Source organism: Stenella coeruleoalba (assembly GCF_951394435.1).
Source record: "Stenella coeruleoalba genome assembly, chromosome: 1".
In the NCBI taxonomy this organism is placed as follows: domain Eukaryota; kingdom Metazoa; phylum Chordata; class Mammalia; order Artiodactyla; family Delphinidae; genus Stenella; species Stenella coeruleoalba.
The window spans coordinates 60,363,223-60,389,441 of NC_137169.1; the positions used below are offsets into that span (position 1 = coordinate 60,363,223).

Sequence of the window (26,219 nt, forward strand, 5' to 3'; positions counted from 1 at the left end):
ATCCAACAGCACATTAAAAGGATCATACACCATGATCAAGTGGGGTTTATTCCAGGAATGCAAGGATTCTTCAATATACGCAAATCAATCAATGTGATACACCATATTAAAAAATTGAAGGAGAAAAACCATATGATCATCTCAATAGATGCAGAGAAAGCTTTTGACAAAATTCAACACCCATTTATGATAAAAACCCTGCAGAAAGTAGGCATAGAGGGAACTTACCTCAACATAATAAAGGCCATATATGACAAACCCACAGCCAACATCGTCCTCAATGGTGAAAAACTGAAAGCATTTCCTCTAAGATCAGGAACAAGACAAGGTTGCCCACTCTCACCACTCTTATTCAACATCGTTTTGGAAGTTTTAGCCACAGCAATCAGAGAAGTAAAGGAAATAAAAGGAACCCAAATCGGAAAAAAAGATGTAAAGCTGTCACTGTTTGCAGATGACATGATACTATACATAGAGAATCCTAAAGATGCTACCAAAAAACTACTAGAGCTAATCAATGAATTTGGTTAAGTAGCAGGATACAAAAGTAATGCACAGAAATCTCTGGCATTCCTATACACTAATGATGAAAAATCTGAAAGTGAAATCAAGAAAACACTCCCATTTACCATTGCACCAAAAAGAATAAAATATCTAGGAATAAACCTACCAAAGGAGACCTGTATGCAGAAAATTATAAGACACTGATGAAAGAAATTAAGGATGACACAAATAGCTGGAGAGATATACCATGTTCTTGGATTGGAAGAATCAACATTGTGAAAATGACTCTACTACCCAAAGCAATCTACAGATTCAATGCAATCCCTACCAAATTACCACTGGCATTTTTCACAGAACTAGAACAAAAAATTTCACAATTTGTATAGAAACACAAAAGACCCCGAATACCCATAGCAATCTTGAGAATGAAAAACGGAGATGGAGGAATCAGGCTCCCTGAGTTCAGACTATACTACAAAGCTATAGTAATCAAGACAGTATGGTACTGGCACAAAAACAGAAAGATAGATCAATGGAACAGGATAGGAAGCTCAGAGATAAACCCACGCACATATGGTCACCTTATCTTTGATAAAGGAGGCAGGAATGTACAGTGGAGAAAGGACAGCCTCTTCAATAAGTGGCGCTGGGAAAACTGGACAGCTACATGTAAAAGTATGAGATTAGATCACTCCCTAACACCATACACAAAAATAAGCTCAAAATGGATTAAAGACCTAAATGTAAGGCCAGAAACTATCAAACTCTTAGAGGAAAACATAGGCAGAACACTCTATGACATCAATCACAGCAAGATCCTTTTTGACCCACCTCCTAGAGAAATGGAAATAAAAACAAAAATAAACAAATGGGACCTAATGAAACTTCAAAGCTTTTGCACAGCAAAGGAAACCATAAACAAGACCAAAAAACAACCCTCAGAATGGGAGAAAATATTTGCAAATGAAGCAAGTGACAATTGATAAATCTCCAAAATTTATAAGCAGCTCATGCAGTTCAATAACAAAAAAACAAACAACCCAATACAAAAATGGGCAGAAGACCTAAATAGACATTTCTCCAAAGAAGATATACAGACTTCCAACAAACACATGAAAGAATGGTCAACATCATTAATCATTAGAGAAATGCAAATCAAAACTACAATGAGATATCATCTCACACCAGTCAGAATGGCCATCATCAAAAAATCTAGAAACAATAAATGCTGGAGAGGGTGTGGAGAAAAGGGAACACTCTTGCACTGCTGGTGGGAATGTGAATTGGTACAGCCACTATGGAGAACAGTATTGAGGTTCCTTAAAAAACTACAAATAGAACTACCATATGACCCAGCAATCCCACTACTGGGCATATACCCTGAGAAAACCATAATTCAAAAAGAGTCATGTACCAAAATGTTCATTGCAGCTCTATTTACAATAGCCCGGAGATGGAAACAACCTAAGTGTCCATCATTGGATGAATGGATAAAGAAGATGTGGCACATATATACAATCGAATATTACTCAGCCATAAAAAGAAACGAAATTGAGCTATTTGTAATGAGGTGGATGGACCTACAGTTTGTCATACAGAGTGAAGTAAGTCAGAAAGAGAAAGACAAATACCGTATACTAACACATATATATGGAATCTAAGAAAAAAAAATGTCACGAAGAACCTAGGGGTAAGACAGGAATAAAGACACAGACCTAGTAGAGAATGGACTTGAGGATATGGGGAGGGGGAAGGGTAAGCTGTGACAAAGCGAGAGAGTGGCATGGACATATATACACTACCAAATGTAAGGTAGATAGCTAGTGGGAAGCAGCCGCATAGCACAGGGAGATCAGCTCGGTGCTTTGTGACCACCTAGAGGGGTGGGATAGTGAGGGTGGGAGGGAGGGAGACGCAAGAGGGAAGGGATATCGGAACATATGTATATGTATAACTGATTCACTTTGTTATAAAGCAGAAACTAATACACCATTGTAAAGCAATTATACTCCAATAAAGATGTAAAAAAATGTAGGAAATAAAGCATTATAGAAATCATTCACTGTATATAGCTGTTAGGTAGTTAGTAAAAAATATATATTGTTCTTTCTGAAAATTGGAATGTTTTTGTTATTCGTTAGCTTTAAATTTTTTGTTAGCTTTAAATTTTTAAAAAATGTATTATGATTTCTTTCAAAATAAAAATCCACATTTGCTCTTAAAAAAAAAGAATCAACAGAATTTTAACTGCTTTTTGTTATATACAGCAAAATTAAAGGCTAGGTTCTATTTTTCCAATTTAGAAACAATGGACATGACTGCACTTTACAAATACATTTATATAATCATATAAATATAAAGGACGAAAGAAAGACCTGGAGTATACAATCCGCCCTCTGTATCCTTGGGTTCCGCATGTGCATATTCAACCAACAGCAGACCAAAAATATTCAAGGAAAAAAAAATCCAGAAAGCTCCAAAAATCAAAAGAAAGGCACTCCTAGGTTTTTACCCAAATGAATTGAAAATTTATGTCCACGCAAAAACCTGAACACAAACAGCAGCTTCATTCATAATTGCCAAAAACTGGAAGCAACCAAAATGTCCTTAGAAAGGTGAATGGATAAATAAAATGGTACATCCGTACCATAGAATATCATTCAGTGTTAAATGAAATGAGCTATCAAGCCATGGAAAGACATGGAGGAACCCTAAATGCACATTACTTAGTGAAAAAGGGCAGTCTGAAAAAGCTACATACTGTATGATTCCAATTATATGACGTGTTGGAAAAGGCAAAACCATAGAAAGAGTAAAAAGATGAGGGGCTGGGACTTCCCTGGTGGCGCAGTGGTTAAGAATCCGCCTGCCAATGCAGGGGATACGGGTTCGAGCCCTGCCCAGGAAGAGCCCACATGCCGCGGAGCAACTAAGCCCATGCACCACAACTACTGAGCCTCAGCTATAGAGCCTGCGAGCCACAACTACTGAAGCCCACGCACCTAGAGCCTATGCTCCACAACAAGAGAAGCCACCGCGATCAGAAGCCCTCACATCACAACGAAGAGTATCCCCCGCTCTCCACAACTAGAGAAAGCCCGCGTACAGCATCGAAGACCCAACACACTCAAAAATAAATAAATAAATAAATTTATTAAAAAAAAAAAAAGATGAGTGGCTGCCAGGGCTTCTGGAGAAGCAGGGTAAGGAGTAAACAGGTAGGGCTCAGGTGATTTTTAGGGCAGTGAAAATATTCTATATGATACTGGAATGGTAGATACATGACATCATGCATTTGTCAAAACTCATAGAACTGTATAAGACTAAGAGTGAACAGTATGTAAATAATGGACTTTAATAATGATATATCAATATTGGCTGACCAATTGTGACAAATGTACTACATAATGCAAGATGCTAATAATAGGGGAAACTATGAGCTGGGGAGAGAGGGTATACGAGAACTCTCTGTACTGTCTGTTCAACTTTCTGGAATCCTAAAACTGTTCTAAAAAAACCTTAAAGTATGGTTGTTCGGGTGAAAAACGATTTGCTATTGTCGTTGTTGTTAAAGTATAGGATTCCGAAAAGAGACAGGAGGCTTTATTGTAGACGCTTAGGGGCCAGATTTCAAAAGACTTTTTTTGTTTGTTGTACTAAGAACTTTATGCTGAATCTTGTGGGCTACTGGGAGTCATTAAATGTGAATGACATAGTAAGATCTTTGTTTTGGAAAGATAATTCTTGGTAATGGCACTGATTTAGAGGGTGAGATTTAAAACAAGAAATTCAGGAAACCATTTAGGAGGCTATTGCAATAATAATAGCAATGGCCAATTTTTACCATGTACTTTTTATGTACCAGGCCTTTTATGGGTATTATCTCATTTAAACCTTAGTAGGTCCTATTCCTACTATCACATTATAAATGAGAAAATAAAACACCAGGAGATTAAGCATCTCAAAGTTACATGAGCAAAGATATGGAAATAAGAAGCATGGCCCCATACTGGACTACAAATAGTTCAGAATTACCGCAGTTTGGATATCAAAGGCTGAAAGACAAGAGAAGAAGTTGAAGGCTACAACTAGATAAAGAAAAACCTTTTATATTATGATAACAAGAATTCCTTTTTTATATATAAGCTATAGATACCATGTGCCTCTCCCATTTACATCTTTTGTCTCCTATGAAATATTGTACCTTCAACATAATTTGCTGAGTACCTAGTATGTGCCAGATATTATGTTAGGCTCTGTTTATACAATAATGACCTAAACAGCCCTGATCCATGTCATCATGAAGCTAGGAGTCAAAATTCATTTGCTCCCTGAAACTTTAATAGACTAAACCATCTGGATCCAATCAATAAGTACATTCCAGCACACACTTAGTATTTGGGAGTACTCATTCATTTACTTATTCCTTCCACAAATGTTTAATAAGAATCTACTATGTACTAAGCACTATTTTGAGTGTTAGGGACACAACAATTAATAAAACAAAGCTTCTTGACCACATACAACTAATACTCTAGCAGAGGATAGAAGACAATAAACAAATATATAATATAAATTCTGATAGTAATAAATGCTATTAAAAAACAGAGAATACACGTTAGCAATGGTATTTAGATAGGGTAGTTAGGAAGGGCCTATCTGAGCAGAGTCCTACAGGAAGCAGAGTGATACCCTAGTCAGGTATCATGTAGAAAGTTCCAGGCTTTGGAAAAAGCAAGTGTATATGCACATCTGTAGTTTTAGAATACTAATGTCCCCATTGATTAAAAGCTTTTCTAGGTAGAGCAGAGATTTTGTCATATACCCTTTCATTCATTCAGCAAGTATTTGCTTTCATGGTCAACTCTATACATGGCACAATAAAAAAAGTAATCATTACAAGGAAATGGAAGCTTTTAATCCCAGGTAGCCTTAAACCTAAATATAAGTAGAGGAAAACAGGAGGAATGCCATAATCTCTCTCTCCCCACTTCCCACTCCCTCCCGTATACAACAGAAAATCAGAAGAGCATCTGGCTATTATTCGTTCATGGTGTCCAGATTTGTGCTTTTTATCTTTACCAGATTTTCAGGATGGCCCCAAATTCACTCAGTATGGCATCCATCTTGATCTTCAATTTAGGATAATGTTCATTATTCCTTGTATTTCCTCCTGTCCAGTTGCACACAGAAAATGGTCTTGATAGAGAACAGTGACATTCACTCTTAGTTCACAAAGGAGCAGATAAAATACAGAATTTTAGCGCTGATAACTGCCCTAAGTGATTAAATTAAGAGGAGGAACACAGGGCCAAAGAAACAAAGCATGTGCCCATCACTTGATAGCTAATTTAGTCAAACATTATGTTGTTATTCCATAGAATGCAGGAATCCCAGAAAGCAACCCGTTTAAATTTTGACCGTATTCCCAGCACATTCCCTGCACCAGACACTCCTGGAGCGAAAGGAGGAACCGAAAGAGCTGACCGAACCAGTGGAAATGTTATGAGTGCCTGAATTCGAGCACCGGGATCCTGGCTAGGAGCCTGGGCAAAAGGCGGCCAAACCCAGGCCAGAGGAAAGGGAGGCTACGTGGGGCAAGTGCTTTCTGCGAGGTCGCACAATCGGGTCGTACCTCTGGATCTTACCTTCACTGAGGTTGCGGCCCGACAGGTTTAACTGCCCGCTCTTCCTCGCCGCCTTTAATAGCCCCTGGGGTACGGAGGCACCGCGGTCTCTCCCCTCAGCTCGGAACCCCGCTCGGGGATCCCGCCCAGCTACTCCCTTCAGCCGCGACATGTTCGAACCCGGGTGTTCAGAAGCAGAGCCCCACCAGTGACGCTTAAAGGTGGCGCCGCGGAGCCGCCCAGCCCCTGTCGGGAGCGCGCGCTCCGTGCGCTGGGCCTTCGCTCTCGGCGGCGCGGCTCGGCTGTCGTCACCGCCAGCGTCTGGGGCAGGAGGACCGAGGGGCCCTTCCCGTTGCCGGTGCCGGCCTTGTGTCTTGGAAATTACTTCGCTCAAGTAAGTGCGTTTAACGGGCTGAAGAGGGGGTTTGAATTTATTGTGGGCACTATTACTGAGACTCCAACCTACTCTTCTGTGCTCCCGCGGCGGCGAGGGTGTCAAGAAAGAATAACCTTCTCTGCTCCCCTCGCCTGGCCGGAACGTGGGCCTTGACTAAAACTTGAGACCTGGGCGCGGTCTGCAGCCTCTCTGGACCCCTGCCTGTTTGTCGCTTTTGGTGCTGGCGCCAGACCTCCATTCCGCGTAGGAAGTAAAACCAATTTCTGTTCTTTGGGTCTATACTCCGACTCCTAGCCTTAGTGCACCTCGATTGTTGTTGTATGGAATTCGTAGCCCAACATAGGAGGTAGTGTGAAATGGAAGGGTTGGCAACAGAGAAGGAAACACAAAAAAAGAAAAAAGAAAAAAAAAGCTTCATAATGAACGTTCTCTCTACCGGACGGTTTAGGGAAGCCAAGTGGAAGCGCAAGCTTGAGTGTAGCGAGAAAAGCTTAGATTTCGGAGCCCGAGAGCTACGAGTTCGAATCCCAGGTCCTTCTGTAGCTTACAAACTGTGTAACTTTAGACAGTTTACTTGACAGCTTTTAAAGCTCACTCCTTTTTCATTAATGTAGGGTTAATCATTTCCTATCTCATTCGGGTTTTTTGAAATAATTAAGCAAAGATGAAGTTTTAAATATTGAGAGCTTGGTGAGGAAACGGATTCCATCCAGTTCAGAATGGAAAATGAAAATTTTGTGCAGTAAGTCGTATATCTTGGACAGTTAGTTTCTGCCTGAAATATACAGCTTTAGTGAGTCATTCAATAAGTAATTAATAACTCATCCTCTTTAGTATTGTCCTGGGTGCTAGACTTTTGTTTTGCCTAAAGTAATTTTGTTTTAAAAAGCCTTCCCCTGGAGATATCCTTTTAACTCCCCATCAGCTCGGCTGGGGATCATTAGGATAATTAAAAGGTAATATGACGGCCAGCTAACAAATTCTGCAGCGCACACGGATTTGCCTGAGTCCACGTTCTTGCCGGACGTAAAATTAGGTTTCTAAACCCTGACCCCCTCGATTATTTTTCTTCTTAATTCTATGGAGTCCTTTGCATTGAAAGTAAACAGCAGAAAACTACCAGTAATTACACTATCAAACAGAGTGGGTTTTAAAGCAAGGAACATAGCAGTTTTTGCAAGGTCGCTAATAAACACCCCCCGACCCAAGTTTGTCTTGACAATAATCATTATAGTTACCTTATTGGGCCCTAAGTATCAGGCTCAGTGCTGATAATACCTCTTTTACTATCTCTTATTTAGCACAAGGATCAATTTTACAGGTGAAGAAATTAAGGCTAAAAAGGATTAAGAAACTTGCCAAAAGTCATAAGTTTCTATAAGTGGTATGACCAGGCCTTTGAACCTAGATGGATCTCTCTCTCTAAAACCTTTCTTATTAATCATTATGATTTCCCTAGTGGCTTTTATTTCACCATTTTCAACATTTGTCTTCGATCCATTTTTAGGGAGACTTCAATTATGTTTTAGGAGGTAATTATTTACTAGAGAAAACCCTTTTTCTCTTTTGTAGGATGTAGCAGCCTACCTTTGGAGGATTATTTACTCAAGTGTAAAATTTTACAGTAGCCACCTCTCCCCCTACAATAGATTCTTCTTTAGTTCAATTTTTTTTTAATTATAAGGAAGATACAGTTTTTTGATTTATTGTGCTTCTACTTGAAGTTAAATATTTCATTATTGACATTTAATTATAGTATTATGTTGAAACATTGTTGCATTTTGTATAAGAGAAGCATGTCCTGATTAATGGCAGAGTAATTCTGAAAAATCCAAGTGACTGCACTCTTGTGGTAAACTTCAATAGATAACAAACTGACATGTATAAAAATTTTACAAGTATATATCTGTATTACACTGTGTATTGTACCTCTGTAGCAAGTGCAGATTGAACAAGTGAGGGTGAAAATTATTACCTCATGCAATCAGGAAAATCATGTTTCATCTCAAACTCATGCAAACTGAAAGCTTATCAACTTAATTGAGCTTCTTTATGAGAAAGTGTAATTATATATAGTTATATTCGTGGGAATTAACACTGTATATTCATTGTATTACTTTCGAAAGAATGCATTAAAACAAAAGATCCGAACCTTTTTCAACATGAGCAATGAAGCTAAAGTATTTGTTTCTTTTAAAAAAACGATGGATTATTAAAATAATATGAAACAGATATCTCCTGTGTAGGGGCTGGAGACTACTGCATAGCTGCCATTTGTAACAGAATTTGCCTAGCTACTGTTTATTATATTCATTTTATTAAAGTATGGAAGGTTTCACTCTTCTAGATTTGCTAAATGAAAACAGAAAGTGAAGAAACCAAAAATACATTGACCCTAAGAATTTTATCGGCCAAAGAATGCTGTTCTGTTTCATAACGGAAAGTATGACTTATCAAAGTAAGATAGAGCAGCTTATCACTACCATTAAAATTTAATAAGACATTTTAAAACATGGCTGTGTTATTATGAACATTGCTACATGTTAAATATTTTCAAAATTGAAAGCTACAATTGGTAAGATGAATTTATTGAGGCAAATTGAGAAATTGTGGCAAAGGAAAATGGTATTAATTTGTGCAAATTTTTGAGCACAATTTTTTTTAATGTCATCAGGAGCAAAGTGAATTTGATTGCAGACATCTCTAGGAAGTTTTCTTTTTCTGTAAAATAGGAGATTTAGATTTAGCCTATACTGAATCAGTATAATGTTCACCTTTCAGAACATTGCCTTATCTGTGAGAACTGCTGTTTTATGCTAACGTTATTTATTGAGAGAACATTCTACTTTTTAACACTGTCATTATTGACTGGAGCTGTTGGACCTAACATATATTGCTTATTAAGTATTCTTTGAGTTGAATTTTTTACATTCTTATATGCTTATTATTCAAAGTTTTCTTTCTGTGTTTGTCCTTACTCTGTAAATAAGTTGGTTTGAATTATCAAAATTGAGAGCAAAATTATATTGCACATGGACTCGTCGTGTTTTAAATATTCAACTTTAATGGTGCTTGTTACACATCTTTAGTTTCCTTTGAAAATTGCATTTTGCCCATTTGATTTCCATTTAGGCTTATAACTGCCAACTTAAAAGTAGTCAGTAGAAAACATGCTGTTTCCTTGAAGGTAGTACATATTTTGTCTATTTATTCATAGTTTCAAATGTGGCTTTGAATTGTATTTTGTTGTCATTGGAACTTTGTGTGGTAATTTTTTCTGGAGACGGTGCATTTTATTTTAGATTATTCATTTGTACATCCTTTGCATGTTCCCTGTGCTTCCCTTTCTTACTTTTGAATTAGGAAGCAGTGAGCTTGCTCTAGGAGGTTTAATATTTGATATAAATGTTGTCTTCTGTTTCTCTCTACTTTCAGTGTAAAAGGATTACAGTCCACTAGCTTTAGGAAAATATTTTTACTTTCCTCTTACAAAAAGGCTTTTACATTGCTAATGTTTTTCACATGAAGTGGAAGAAGTAGTTTTTTTTAAAGTTTTTTTATCTTAATTACTTTTAGTTTTTTTGTTTGTTTATAGTCTGTTAAAAAAAGCTAAAACACAGGTGGTGGTTATAAAGCAGTCGCTTATGTCACTAAATAAAAAGCACTTATGGTATTATTTCTTTTTCTAAAATCAGCTGAAAATATTTCCCATTATCCCTAGTGATTCTTACTTCTAACATTTAATAGCTGTTTTCTTGATCGTTTTTCCAAGATTAATGTGTTATGTGATTTCAAGTCTTAATTTTAACATCAATTGTATAGGTTTTATGAATTTGTTTAAAGTAGTAAAGTTATACAGAGATAAAATTAGGGCACCAAATCTGAGAATGTACTTCATAATACTATCCTTTCTTTGTGTTAACAGATACAAAACCAGTACCAAATAAATCTGTTTAAAGAAAAATCATTTTAATCAAAATCCACTATTTTAAAATTTGACTTTATATCACCCCTGCCAACATTTTTATTCAAACGGATTTGGCTTGCAACTCCATTTGCTCAATACTTCAAAAAGAGACATTAAATAATTATACATGGTAAAAGTTCTGTATAAGCAAACGTCCCCAACAGTTTTAATGAGACAAGATATGGCCCCTGAGACTTTATTCTTAGTACCAACTGAAGTTGATACGGGGGAAATAGTAATAATTTGATAGTTTGTTGACATTCACAATTGATAGATTTTTATTTAAAAATTTGTTAAATTTGGAGGTGGAGTATTTATACTCGCAATTAAGAAAAATATTAGCTTAACTTTCAAAATACCTTCAAGAGTGTCCACTACTTTTTTTCTACATCATTTTTTTTTTCCATCCTTTAAAATATCACAGTTACATATACTTAGGTGATTTGGGTACTATTATTGGGGGGGTTGAAATACTAGTGAACATTTAAATACTTGGTCTCCACAGTGCAAATCTGTGAACCAAGAGCTTTTGCTCTTCATCTTTGTAGAGATACATGTTTTGCACTCATCACTAAATTTATCTGCCGTTAATAAAGCTTTGATATTTTTCCATTATAGAGCTCCTGACTTTTTTGCTTCTCTTTTGATTCCTCGTTTCCTAAAAAGTTACCTTTCCACTATCTCTTCCTTCCTTCAAAATAATTATTTGATCAGTGTCTCCACGTGCTTTAGACTTCACCATGAGCTAATTGTGGCTTGAAACTAACTGCAGTTCATAGTTAAAAGTGGCTGAAATGGAAATTGAAGGAAAAAAGCATTGTGGCCTTTCGCTTTAGCGTGTATCAAAAATTCAGATTGTTTTGTGTATTTACTAATATTTTGCTTTTTTTTTTAATCGGTGCTTTGGTTATTTGATAGTCTGTTGCTCCAACCCATGTCACAGTACTTTTTTTTTTTTCACAGTACTTTTAAGATTGATCAAGCATATGTGGAGTTGTTTGTCTTTTGAAAATTAGAATAGCAATCTTGCTCTAAAAGTATGGAAAAGTAATTGAAGCCTTCCTAGCAAGAGTTTTCCATGAAGCATTTGTGTTTTATCAAAAAAGGAATGTTTTGTTTAGCTGTCATCTATCTACACGTGCTATTGGTAAAGTGCTGCTTTAGGAACAAAATGAATATGAAAATCTGAAATCTGTCATCATGTTTCCATTGCAGCAGCCTCTTAAAGGAGAAAGAGCATGTAATAATAGTATACTTCACATGTTTACTACCACTTACGAAGTATTTTCACATTTGACGGTAATGCTCTAAGGTTAGACCAGAAGTATTATTGTTATTATTCACCTGTTGAAGAGAAGAGGAAGTGGAACACAGACTTTCTTGTAATGGTATAAAGCATTTGTTGAGTACCTATGTCTTCGGCACTGTGCTAGGTGTTTCATATCCATAATGTTTCTAATCTTAAAAACTTTAAGTGGTATCATTATCTCCATTTTTCACGTAAGGAAATTGAGTTCACATTGCCTGTTAACAGTAGTTGAGAACATGCATGGGGAATGGGAATGAGGGACTTCTACTTTTTTACACATATAGTTTTAATATTTTACATTTTGCATTTATTATTTTATAATCTTTTTAAAAAAATATATGCCACCAAAAGCCTATATTAAAATGTGGGATCTTAAGAAACTCCTCTCACTGTATAAATTAACTCTTGATTCATATCTTTCATGTAAATGATGAAGTAGTAATAGTCCAAGATACTAGCCTAAAATAGAGTGATGGTATAAAGTGGAACACAGTTGAGGTAAACATTTTTCAAACTGAAAGTTTTTAAATTGTAGATTAGGGATAATAATAGTAGTTGATATTTATGTTTTCTAAGCATTTGTATTCTCACTTCATCCAGAAAAGAACCCAGTGAGTTGGAAATTATTATTATCCTCATTGTTCAAATGAGGAAATTGAAGCACAAAGTAATGAGCCAAAGATTGCAAATACCTTAATTGTGGCAGAGCCCCTTTGGTTTGACTCTAGGCCTGCATTCTTAATCACTGTAGCACCTTTTAAGTGTTGTGAGGATTAAAGCACATTTTAAAAGCATTCAGTTAATGTAGATCCTCAAATTACTGAGTTGAGTACACTTTCGGTTTTACCAGTTTCATAAGACTCTTTAGAAATAATTTTCCTTCATGATGAGAAAGTTAATTTTATAGCGTAAGGGGAAAAAGAGCTCAAATTGTACAGATGTCTAATTCCTTGATCAGGGAAAACTCTCTAGTATTAAAATGCTTGAAACTATTTACTTAGAATAAAGATACATATAAGTACTGGATTTTTTTTCACTTTTTTTTTAAGATTATGAAGCAGTCCCTCAAATGGCCTTTTCTCAGTTGAGAGTAAAAAATTCTCATATAACAGAGGATAGGTAGTGAGTAGTCAGTACCTGGAGCTTTCCCCTCCAAATATTTCTGTTGACCCTATTCAATCCAAACGCCAATAAATCTGTTACAAATAAATTGATTGTGGTTGTATGGACCACAGCTGAGAGTACTGTGCATGTGGCTTTAGGCAATAGTATCCTAATGCTCTAACTCCTTTTCTCTCTCTGTTAATCATAAAAACAAACTTTGAAAAATAAAATGAAAAATACAGATTTTTGCCCACAGTTTCAAGGTGTTCACAGACCCTGTGCTGTCAATTTTAAAATGTAGATATAGAATTTCTGCTATTGACAGACAATATAAGTTAACAAAACAAGTATTTGGAAGTAAGTAGACTTTTTCTGTTCTGGTGTGTGTCTGTCCATCATTCTGTCCATTAGCCCCCTAATGCTGACTTATCCTTTAGTCTCTCCCCTTCGTTTTAGATGGAGCAGAAAAGGGAGTGTGGGATTTATAATTATGATTTTGAAGTAGATACTAATCATTATAGAATCATCCAATTAATAGAAATAGAAGAGAAATACAATTACCTAATTTGTAGAAGTAGAAAAACAAAACAGATCTGCAGGTAAGTTTGTTTTTTTTAAGTTATGGTTTGTAAGCAGTGATTTATTTCCCATGTTTTTCTTACTGCTTTCTATAGCTATGGGGGGAAAATGTATAGCCAAATACTTTGAGAGTTTCTCAACCAAACTTCCTTGTAAATCTAACAAATGCATTCCTGCCTTCATTCACCAAGCCTTTGTTGAGTAGATTGTGTAAGGCATTTGTAAAGCTTCTAGCACACAGATGATACTCAGTAAGTAAGTTTTTGTCAAATGCTTACTTTGTTCCAGTAAAATATTGTTGGATATCAGAAACACAGAGATGAATACATTGCCTTCCCTGTCCTCAAAGAGTATATTTGGTAGAGGGAAAGAGCTGCTTAACAACTAATTTGGTAAAAGACCTGTTGCTTGTGCAGATTTGCAAAATTATGTCAATTTACGGCAGCGGTCCCCAACCTTTTTGGCATCAGGGACCGGTTTCATGGAAGACAATTTTTCCACAGACCAGGGGGTGAGGGGGGAGGGGTGGTTTCGGGATGATTCAAGCACACTACATTTATTGTGCACTTTATTATTATTACATTGTAATATATAAGGAAATAATTATACAACTCACCATAATGCAGAATCAGGACCCCTGAGATCAGGACCCCTGAGCTTGTTTTCCTGCAACTAGGTGGTCCCATCTGGGGGTAGTGGGAGACAGTGACACCTGAAGTGTGTTGCTTATGTCCAGTCTACTCTGTAAGATGCAGCTTAATTGTCACTTGCCACTGACTGATAGGGTTTTGATATGAGTATGCAAGCAATTGACTTATTATGGTCTCTGTGCAGTCAAACCTCTCTGCTAATGATAATCTGTATTTGCAGCCACTCCCCAGTGCTAGCATCACTGCCTCAGCTCCACCTCAGATCATCAGGCATTAGATTCTCATAAGGAACATGCAACCTAGATCCTTCGCATGCGCAGTTCACAGTAGGGTTTGCACTCCTATGAGAATCTAATGCCGTTGCTGATCTGACAGGAGACGGGGCTCAGGTGGTGATGCGAACAACAAACAACGGGGAGCGGCTGTAAATACAGATGAAGCTTCGCTCCCTTGCCTGCTGCTCACCTCCTGCTGTGCGACCTGGTTCCTAAGAGGCCATGAACCCGTAGCCCTGTGGCCAGGGGATTGGGAACCCCTGATGTAGAGGACTCTACAATCTTTTCCAGTAGTGTGAACAAAGGTGGCTAACAGTAACAGGTAAGTTGACTTACCCAACTGGGAACATGGTGTCCAGTGGGTAGAGTTATTGTACATACCTGTGGCTATTCTATCTTTTAATTAAAGAATTTCCATTTAAATACATGAGGTCTTTTTCTTTTCCTTAGAAATATCTTTATTGCAATTGTTCTTTTTCCCAGTTTTATTGAGATATAATTGACATACAGCACTGTATATGTTTTAAGTGTACAGCATCACAATTTTAATTACCTATATCTTGAAATGATTACAACAAAATTAGTTAATATCCATCATCACATATAGATAGAAAATAAAAGAAAAAGAAAAAAAAACTTTTTCCTTGTGATGAGAATGCTTAGAATTTATTCTCTCAGAAACTTTCATATATATCATCCAGCATTGTTAAGTATACTTATGTCATACATTATATCACAAGTACTTATTTATCTTATAACTGGAAGTTTGTACCACTTGAACACCTTCTTCTCATTCTCCCTCCCTTCACCCCCACCTCTGATAACCACATATCTGATCTCTTTTTCTGTGAGTTTAGTTTTGTTTGTTTCTTTGTTTTTTAGATATAACTTCTTTATTCATCCATCGATGGACACTTTCCATGTCTTGGCTATTGTATATAATGCTGCTATGAACATGGGGATACAGACATCTCAACATGGTGTTTCTGTTTCCATAGTGGCTGCACCAATTTACATTCCTACCAGTAGTGCCCAAGGGTTCCCTTTTCTCCACGTCCTCCTCAACTTTTGTTATCTCTTGCCTTTTTAATGCTAGTCATTCAAACAGATGTGAGGTGTTTTGGAGTTCCCTGTATATTTTAGTTATTAACCCCTTATCAGATATATGGTTTGTACATATTTTCTCCTATTCCATAGGTTGTCTTTTCATTTTGTTGATGGTTTTCTTTGCTGTACAGAAGCTTTTTAGTTTGATGTAGTCCCACTTGTTTATTTTTAATTTTGTTGCTTATGCTTTCGACTTTCAAAATATCGTTCCCAAGTCCTACATCAGGGAACGTTTTTCCTATGTTTTCTTCTAGGAGTTTTATTGTTTCAGGTGTTACATTTAAGTCTTTAGTCCATTTCAAATTAATTTTTGTGAGTGGTATAAGATAGGGGTGTAGTTTCATTCTTTTATACATGAGATCTTTTAGAACCTTGATACTGGAAAGAACTAAAGCTTGTTCATTATAACTGATAGGATTGGTACTGTTTTGAGGATTTGCATAAAGTAGTATTCTCTAATATTCTTTGAGAGACTTTCTTTCCAATATCAAGCACCTCTTTAAATTTTTCTTAGAAGTGTGGTGGTAGTAGCAGTTCCCCACCTGTTAGCAATAGGGCACTACTATCGGGAATCTTATTTTTCATATTTCAAAAGCCTATCAGAAATTATGCACTATAATATGCATGTATAGGCCAAACATGACTAATAGGCCATAATATGACTAAAGAGGCCAAAATGACAGGTTACTTTTTGCTTTGGAAATAGCATCAACCATTAGTGAGGTTGGTAATAATTTTCATTCAAATATAACTGGAAGCCTTCCCAAACCCACTCCCAAAAATAAGCAGGTGGCTCTTCCCTGTGCATGCTTCTTTCACTTCACTTTCCACATGATACAGGATTTTCTTATAAGTCTCTCTCTGAAATATAAACTGTAAAGCTTTTAATCAACAAAGAAAATGGTCTTCCTACTTTCCTTGAAAGCTTCAAACTTATTCTCACCCTGAGTACCTTTCTAATTGGCTATTTCCTCTGCTTGGATTGCTTTGCTTCCTCCTTTTAATAAAGTTTCAGCTCAGATAACACCTTCTCCCCCATTTCCTATCCTGGTTTATTTTCATCACAGCACATTACTCCCTTACGTCTTTGTTTTTGTATTGAGAGTTTGCCATACCGAACCTGGCGTTTCATGAGATCAGAACATTGCCTATCTTTTTTCTCTGCTGTATTTCTAGGGGCTAGGAAAATCCTGAAACATAGCAGGGGCATAATAATATTTGAAGGAATTTGTGAGGCTTTTTTTTTTTTTTAACATTTTCATGATACTGGGGTTAAAGTAAATAAGACAGGCATGATACTTGTGTCTAGGTTCTGTACTTTTTATAGTCTTGTTCAATTGGGAGCCTAAATAAACCTAAAGTGATTTAATACTAGTATAGATTGGATACATTTATTTGCTTTCATATATTAGTTATTTGCCTTTAGCTATTTCATTTCTATGGGAAACAGACAATAATAACACAAGGTAGGTACCTAGTTATTTAATCTATTTATTAGACCTAAAAGGATCTTCAAAATTATGATTCAGCTCCTCACTCAGCTTTTGACTGAAGTAGGTTCTTAGAAGGGAAGTGAAATTTCCTCAAATCACACTTAATTAATAACAAGGTAGTATTTTATTTTAAGCCAGTCTTCTGGCTGTAAGTCCAGTATTTTTTTTTAGCTGCTAGATGATTTGAAAGTAAAATATTCAGAAATCCTCCTTATTAGAACGATTTTTTTTTTGCCACTGTTTCTCCATATGGAAGCACCATCTATTTGTGTGTTCAGTAAGTTTTTATGTATAACCTGGTTTCTGAGGACTTAAAAGATTTATCTTATCACAGAACTATGTTTTTCTTTGGCTTGAATTTGTAATTTTAATTATGTAATATGTCAAACATACAGAAAAGTGTGGAATAATAGAAAAGATTTCTGTGTATCCACCACAGAGAATAAAAAGATGTTAACATTAAAAAAAAAAAAAGACAGGCATGAACCCTGCCCCTGTATTATTTGCCCTTTTGTCATAGAACATCATAGCCACTTCTAATAAGAGTTAAACGTATCAAGTGACAAAACTGAAACAATTTAGTAAGATGTTTGATGCCATTTATTCAAAGGAAAACAATCCATGGATTGGGAGAGTACAGTGCCTGGCAAGCATGGAGCACTCTTCACAAGGGATTTTGGGCAAGAGGGAGTTTTATAAAGAATTAGAAGAAGCATTGGCCAAGAGGTGGAGAATTTCTTCATAAGGCTAGCAGGTCCTATATTCTAGGGCACGGTAATCTAGCTAAAACTGAGTTGGAAGATTGCGATTTGCTGTTAGGTTTCCTTGACAGGTGTTTCCTGTAAGTGCTGGCTGACTTAGGTTTAGATTTGTTACGTGGGCTGGGCTACTGTGGAGGCCTTCATTTTGTGGGTACTGATATACTAATTAACTTTATCAAACTGTTAAGAATCTGTATTTGACAGTGACATATGTCTGATTCAAAATAAGAAAATTAATTATCTGGCATCTTTTATATTCACAGGTACACATTTATGAATGACATGCAGTTAATTGTAATTTGTAATTTTGCTAGGTGTATATTCAACCTACCCATCCCTTTGTATGAGAACTAGCAGAAATGACGTAACTAGTAAGAAAACCTAGCCAATTGGCTCTCAGTAACTTTAGTTTCTAATCTCTAACAAATTACACTCTCAGTTACATTATTCCATAGAAGTATTTACTAAAGAAAATATTGTATACGTCCTCAGGTTTTGGCCTCCAGAAATATTTAGGATCAAGTAAATTTTTTAACAGTTGTCTTAGAATAAATGACACTCATTAAGACATATTTGTGCATGTGTTCAGCACATTTATTGGGCATTGACTATGTGACAGACATTGTGCTAGGTCCTAAACTGACCCAGAAAACTCAGGGCTTTGTGGGGGACATGTCAGTATAACAAATATATGTATCTCTGTTGTTGAGTGGCGAGAAGGAAACCCTAACTCTGCTTGCAGTTGTGTCAGTGAGGCAAGGAAGGCCCTATGGGGGATAGCAGTTAGATAAAATGAGGGAGGTCATTAATAATTTGTGTAAAGGCACTGTGAAATAAAAGATTTTGTCAGGTTTGGGAACTGCAAGTCATTGGATAACACTGGATGAAAGTGGGAGAATAATTCACATGAGGTTGAAAAATTAGGCAAGGATCTTTTTATGATCAAAAGCTTCAAAATTATTTTAAGCAAGAATATGCATGTAAAGCAGGTTTTTCTGTAGAAATTTTAGATCACATACTTGTACATATTTAGGTACTGTAAAATGTTCTTTAAAATGAATTTGTATCGCTTCTAGGCCTTTTGACTAAGATCAAGTGTAAAAGAGTGAATTTGTGAAATTAGCTTATAAAGCACTAGTGAGTGTAACATTAAAATATATTTTAAGATTTTAGTGGGAAAGCAAATTCGTCACAAATTCAGTGTTACAAAGGTGTGTGTAAAGATTTAGAAAATTTTATAGTGGTAGGGAGGAAAATCTTCATAGCTAGGGTGTAAATTTCATTAGTAACTGGACAGATCTGTAGAAGATACTCTGTACAAAGAAATAAATATCGTGGGCATTTTTAATAAGAATAGTTGCTAAAGTGTGCATGCAGTTTTTTGCCGGGGAGTGGAGGCTTGCTTTAAAAAAAAAAAAAGTTAACGCCTTCCACTTTTCTTGTCTTTAAAAAAAAAAGGGAGCAGAGAGGGATGGAGATGACTCCTTTCACGAGACCGCGGGCCCTCGAGTTTCTCCTGCTGTGAGTGAGGCTTGCTGGGCCGGCACGGGGCGGAGCCGAGGGTGACGCGCCCTTGCGCCGCAAGGCATTGTGGGGAGCTCGGGCCGAGAGTAAGGTGGTTGGAACGAGGTGGGGGAGGCCGTTTGTTTTCTCGTGGTGTCGAGATCGCGCGGCCTCTTCGTTCCCCGCGGCGACCGGCGGGGCGGAGAAACGGCGGCGACGGCAGCAGCGGCTGCAGCTTCGGACACCGTCCTGTCCCCTCTCCGGCGAACCGGTTCCTCTTCCCCCTCCCTCTCACTGTTTGTTGTGTGTTTGATGTGTTAAAGCAGGAGCGAGTACGCGAGCAGCGCCATGAGCAACACTACCATCGTCCCCAGCACTGCGGGCCCGGGCCCCAGCGGCGGGCCGGGGGGCGGCGGCGGCGGCGGCGGCGGAGGCGGCGGCACCGAGGTAATCCAGGTGACTAATGTCTCCCCGAGCGCTAGCTCTGAGCAGATGCGGACCCTCTTCGGTTTCCTAGGGAAGATCGACGAACTGCGCCTCTTCCCGCCTGAGTGAGTATCGTCCACCATCACGGTTTTTGCTAACTCCTCCTCATCCTGGGCCTAACGCACAGCATTTCCTGCAGGCCCTTGTTCATGCTTCCCTGGGCTGGTCTGCTTTAGTTGAGGTTGGCTATTGCGTTTACTTATGCAAGCAATCTGTGCATTAGGCCTATTAATAATGCAGAGAGGCAGGGCCAGGGTTTTGGGGGATTAGGAGACGCTTCTAATCTTTTTTTTTTTTTTTTCCTTAAATTGTGCCAGCGTGGTCGTTCTTTGGGCACTTAAATCAAGACAAACTGCCCACTGGATGTATTTTGTATATAGGTTAATTTCTTTATAAAAAACAAATGTTTGAATTCTTTGGAAAGTAACAAAAATATTCATCTCTGTTAATTTGATATTGAACTTTATAGGCTGTTGTTCACTTAATGCTAAATATTGTTCAGTGATTCTGACCCAGTGAACATAATTCAGAGTTAATACTCGTTTGGACAGTTAATTCAGTGAGCCTGAGTAGTTTTTAAAATGAGAGAATGAGTTATAGCTGAAACCTTGGGTTTTCCTTTGTTTAAATAATGTACATATTTATATTTCAGAATTGTTCTTCAGAAGGAATTCTGTAGAATGTTAAACTTTTTAATTTGGGGTATGTGGTTTTTGTTTTTATCCTACTGTCATTTCTTATTTGTATCACAAAAGTATTGAATGAGTGCAGTAATTGTAAAGAAAAAAATTAAGCTATGACAAAATGTGATAAATATTAGAGCAAAAATTTGAAATAATAAGACAGTCCAGTGCTCTTTGGGAAAAGTGAAAATTCAGATTTTACTGTCAGTGGGTACTCAGTACCCGCTGTACCGTAAAAGTTTTATGATGTCACTTAAGTTCTAAACAGGAAATTGGAATCCTCAAGGAAGCCACCGTTGTGGATGTAATAAATCGTTAACCTCTGTACACTTCTCAAATAATTAATGGAAGTTGATCATACTGCGGTATTTAAGTATTACTGTATTTCATCACTTTCTACTTGAAGTATTTTCAGATGATTATTGTTTGCAAGTGTTGTGTTGTCTTTAATTTTGAGGGAATATACATGTGGACGGAGATTTCAGAGTAATTTACATGAAGTGTAGAAGTCTGGGAACAAACATGTTTTTGTTACAGTTATTTTGAACAGAAATTTGCTTTGACAATGAAGGACAAATAGCTTTCATAATAGAAACTTACAGATGTTTTGCTGTTATCTTCTCACAACATACCCTTTGTTAAATTATTAGTGAAATTAATAAACAGTAAAATGGCAGAAAATAAAAGTGACACATCTGATTATTATCGATGACTTGATTGTAATCATGTTGTTTCTCAAAGTATGTGAGATACTGGATTTATTTATGAAAAAATTATTTCTGGTCCAGCAGGTCATTAAGAACTTCTTTATAGGTGCTGACTGTAAAATGCTTTTATTTCGAAAGTGTTCTTTTTATGATACTTTTATAAAAAGATGACAAAGAAGTGTGGGAAGTTTACTGGATCTTTTACCTAACACATGGTCCATATCTTAGAGGGAGTCATGATGGAACAGAGTCTGGCTTTTGATTTGTAGTCAAAGGAGTGGTTCCATTATAACCAGGAGAGTTTTGTGCACCAGGTAACATGATCTGGGGTGCTATGCATTAAGAGGATTCTTTCCCCTATATTGGGAGGAATAGATAAATATTGACACACTTTTTCTCTTTGACTCCTTCATATATGCTCCCACATACAGATCATTTTCTCTTCTGAAAATGCATAAGGTAACAATATAGTGAATGTTACACTGCTAGTGGCCTTTCCAGTTTGAATAGTGTGAATGTAGATGCTTTTGTTCATTTTAACTTTGTTGTTTTTGTTGTTTTTTTAACTAATTTAAGCCTCAGTAGCTAATCTGACCTGCACAATTTGGAAATACTTTATTGACAATTTCTTTAAAGCTCACTACAGTTTTCAACAGTTTGCTGGGGATAATGTGCTATGGAATCCCTAGCAGTCTAAAAGGGGTTCATCATTCCAAAAATACTCCAAAAATTTACTCTTATTCGTAGAATAAGATTGAATTAACTCGGATCACTTAAAATTCTATTGATTGTAAACACATTTGGTGTTTGATTTTTTTTTTTTTCTTTTAATGGGTATGTGTGTATTTCTCCCAAAAGGTATTCTTATCCACCTGGAACTCTTATCCTAGATATGCCCGTGACGGACTTGCTTTCTTTTGTTGCTCAAATGTCACCTAATCACACTATATAAAAATACAACACCCCTGCTCCCTGCCTTCTCTATTCATTTAACTGCTTTTTCTGTGTAGCACCATTCACCAACTTAGAAGTTTGACTTCCCCCCTTCTTCTAGAATGAGATCCCTTGGGGGCATCAACATCACTCTAGGGGCATTTATTTTTTTAATTTTTTAAATTTTTTTTTTTTTTTTTGCGGTACGCGGGCCTCTCACTGCTGTGGCCTCTCCCGCTGCGGAGCACAGGCTCCGGACGCTCAGGCTCAGCGGCCATGGCTCACGGGCCCAGCCGCTCCCCGGCATGTGGGATCTTCCTGGACCAGGGCATGAACCCGCGTTCCCTGCATCGGCAGGCGGACTCTCAACCACTGCGCCACCAGGGAAGCCCTCTAGGGGCATTTTTAAAGAACTTACATGACTGAGCCCCAACACATACCTGCTGAAACTAATTTCAGTTCTACATGCCTGTTTGGGGGGAAAATTCCTGGGATCTGGGATTATGCCAGACATTTCACTGACAACCTCCTCAAGAAGGTGTCTCCCTTTGTTTCATTATTGAACCATCTATATCTTGGTTCCTTTAAGCCAGAAATTGCTGGCTTATAATTTCACCCAGTGATAATACAATCTTCACAGGAAATAGTATCCTATCCCTCTCTTCAGTATGATAGCCCTACCTACAGCTATCTGAAAGCATGTCAGTGTTCCCTCATTCTTCCTTTTTAAAAGAAAAGGTTACTTTGATTCTGGTTTTTCTTAAAATGCATATTGAAAATTCAACATGGTTTGTCTTTTGTATGCTAAATGCTTTCCTATTTTATCTTGCTCAGTCCTTTCATATTCAGAATAAGAAGGTATTTTACCGTTTTACAAATGAGTGAACTGAAATTCACATAGGTTCTATATACGCAAGCCCCTCTACTAGTGTCAGAACTATTATTCAAACCCCAATGTTTTGATTCTTTTTTGCCATTTGATCAGAATTTCCTTGATTTAGCCAAACAACTTGTGAGTGGAATCATTCTTTTACGCCTGGTAGGTATTCTTCAAATGTTTGATTTTAGTGGGATTTCAGAGTGGAGAATGTAACAGGGGTCCTTATCAGGTAATGATCCTTGAGATGCATATGCCAGTTATGCAGTAACTGAAGGCTACTTATAACACTGCAGATAAATTCATTACTAACTTTTCAGCGACCAAAAAGAGATACTTTAATGATCATATAAGTAACTTAGTATAGTTAGGTAAGGGAAAGAACATAGTTTACCTTTAAAATTTTTTTAAATAAATGCAGCAATTTACTGTATTTCTTTAGAACTGAATAAGAGCACATGATGGAAAGGGCATATGAGGTCAACAGAGTTGTTAGCTTTGCCACACACTTGCTGTTTTGCAGGGTTTAGGAGATGCATTGTTTATAAGCTCAAAATTCTCTGCTCAGAAATGGTTAGCTCAGTATTAAGTTGGGGGTTGAAAGAACATCTGACCCAAACCAGCAGTTCTACTTTAGCAGGCACGAGTATAAGCTGCGGATCTTGTTAAGAATCAGAGCCTTCCCGTAAAAAAAAGGGATTCTCAGATTCAGTGGGCTTGAGATGGAGAAGAGTAATCTGAATTTTATGTGTGCATCCCAGAAGATTCTGAAAAAACCCTTAGAGGTCACTCTTAAGAAAGTAGAGACAGTATCACCACCAGTCTTGCTCCTCAGTTCTTTTCAGCTGCACTCTCTTCTATATTAATTTTTCAAGATAAGGAGTAAAGACAGTCTTATTTGTAGCAGTGGTACTTGCACAAAATTCTAGGGTATGAAAATTAATTTCCAGTATCAATTCTTTATCTTAGCATCTCTTTTATTAATTTTAACTGAGAAAGTATGACAGTATACTTGTGGGACCAAATAGCAATGGTTTTAAACAAGACCATTTAAAGTGGAGAGAAATTAATTATTTGTCCTTCTGAGTTGTCTTACTGTGACTCTCTTTTCCATGATATTTAAATTGTTTGTATTTTATCTTTACTTCACCACCACTTACAGGTTTGATATAGCCAACTAATGTTGCACAGACATGAGTGGGTAGAAAAAATGTGAATTATTTAAGATCGCCAAGTAAATAGAAATACATTGGGAGAATGTAGGCATACTTTCCTAATTTTTTTAAAAAAATTTTATTTTTTGGCTGTGTTGGGTCTCTGTTGCTGCGCACGGGCCTTCTCTAGTTGCGGCGAGCGGGGGCTACTCTTTGTTGCAGTGCACAGGCTTCTCATTGCGGTGGCTTCTCTTGTTGCGGAACACGGGCTTTAGGCGCCCAAGCTTCAGTAGTTATGACTCACGGGCTCTAGAGCACAGGCTCAGCAGTTGTGGCACACAGGCTTAGTTGCTCTGTGGCATGTGGGATCTTCCCCGGATCAGGGCTTGAACCCGTGTCCCCTGCATTGGCAGGTGGATTTTTAACCACTGCGCCACCAGGGAAGCCCCCTAATTTTTTTAAAAGAAGTGTTATGTTTATATTCTTTAAAAACCTAATATTTGATAGTCATTATCTTTTTCTTTTAGTTAAATGACAATAGATGGTATCAAAGAAATGGTAGAGGTCACTTTTTAAGAAATTTAAGTGCTCACTACCTGCCAAGGCATTGTGTTAGATGTTAAGAACATAAAATGATAGCGTTTAAAGAGCTTTTTAATTTAGTGGTAAGAATGTGGATGTCAGGGAAGAAATACGAAGAGCTATATAGCTTTAGTACTAAAACTAATGAAACAGCATTCTTTTCAGTATACTGGGTGCAACATTGTTAATTTAGACCAGTGATGCTTTACACTGAAAAAACATTGTATCCTTTCAAAAACATTTTGCAGTAAACTTCTGTAACAAGATGGCTTAAGTCCATTTTGATATCTGTGATACATACATTGACAGCTTTGCTTTGAACCCTGGGTGCATATTAAAATTGTCAGGGAGAATTAAAGAAGGCAGCACTCAGTTCTTCATTCATCAGAGATCTTGATGTAATTGTAGTTCTGCAACCCCCCGCCAACTCCCGCCATGATTCTAATATAAACCAGGGATGACATGATTACTACTGCCTTACGCTATTGATTTTCAAATAGCTTTTGGTTTGGTGTTAAGGCAACCCCTGCCTTTGTTTATTTAATCTTTCCCTTTCACAGAGAGTTTAGTGGCTGAAATTTAACCATCTTATATTTTTAAAAAACAGCAAAAACTCTGCTCTTTTTCTAATCTTATCTTTAAGCTACCATTGCTTGCACTGTAGCAACTTGTTTTTGTTTTATATAAGAACGCAATTGCTGAGGGGAGTGACACTTTGCTTACTGAAATTTTGCCTAATTGGGGGGCGGGGTGTAGTATTATTCCCATGTGTGCTTAATTTTCTTTTTCTCTGTGAAAGTGCTCTAGTGGGAGAGCCTTAACTATTTATAATGCCTGGGAGTTTTAATATGCTGTAGGTTTAGGAGGACAGGGCATTTAGTAGCAGATCAAGAAAACTCATTGTCAAATAGGTGTACTTTACCACAATATTCGTATGTCCCTAAAATGGAATGGTTTTGTTTTTAACTCTGAAAAGGTAGCCATAATGAAAAAGTTTTGTCTAAGCCAAAACTAATTTGTTACCTGTATTTTTAAATGGCTGGTATTGTTATTATGAAATAAATGTTGACATTTTTGTGACCTGTTCAAACTCTGAGACTTTATAGTTTCAAGCTGTTTGTAACTTGATGCATTGTAAATTTAAACAGTGATTGTTTTTGTCTAGGTGCAGTTTGCTACGGTCAGTTCTGTGGGTAGTACTTTATTGGAAATGTCATGTATTTTTGAACTGGTTAACTAATATGTGTGCAGTTATGTATTTTTATCTGCCTCTTTTACTTTTGGAATGCAAGTGTCATTTGTGAATCATTCATTTCTGTTTTAGCTGATATTTTTCTCTTCTTTTATGTTATCTGTTTATTTTTTAGTGATTCGCCTTTGCCAGTCTCATCCCGAGTCTGCTTTGTTAAGTTCCATGATCCGGACTCAGCAGTTGTGGCACAGCATCTGACAAACACTGTATTCGTTGACAGAGCTTTGATAGTCGTACCATATGCAGAAGGTTTGTGCTTTGTTTAACTA

At 37.1% G+C, this 26,219-nt stretch overlaps 2 protein-coding genes across 7 annotated transcripts in view; one reads left to right on the plus strand and one right to left on the minus strand.

Annotated features, from left to right (window-relative positions):
- The window catches only part of LRRC40 (leucine rich repeat containing 40), a 57,108-nt gene extending 50,681 nt beyond the window's left edge, over positions 1–6,427 (minus strand). The window contains exon 1 of one of the 2 annotated variants that reach the window (XM_079919269.1): positions 6,153–6,427. In XM_079919269.1, coding sequence (XP_079775395.1) covers positions 6,153–6,303 — 151 coding nt within the window. In that variant the 5' untranslated portion in view covers positions 6,304–6,427. Of the gene's footprint in view, positions 1–6,096 lie in introns of both variants that reach the window. The other variant, XM_079919270.1, reaches the window with a different exon arrangement.
- Positions 6,416–26,219, plus strand: part of SRSF11 (serine and arginine rich splicing factor 11) — a 55,589-nt gene continuing 35,785 nt past the window's right edge. The window contains exons 1-4 of one of the 5 annotated variants that reach the window (XM_079919290.1): positions 6,416–6,525; positions 14,513–14,734; positions 19,600–19,827; positions 26,066–26,199. In XM_079919290.1, the coding sequence (XP_079775416.1) occupies positions 19,625–19,827; positions 26,066–26,199 (337 nt within the window). In that variant the 5' untranslated portion in view covers positions 6,416–6,525; positions 14,513–14,734; positions 19,600–19,624. Of the gene's footprint in view, positions 6,526–14,512; positions 14,735–19,202; positions 19,828–26,065; positions 26,200–26,219 lie in introns of those variants that run through there. The other 4 variants (XM_079919291.1, XM_079919295.1, XM_079919292.1 and 1 more) reach the window with 4 other exon arrangements.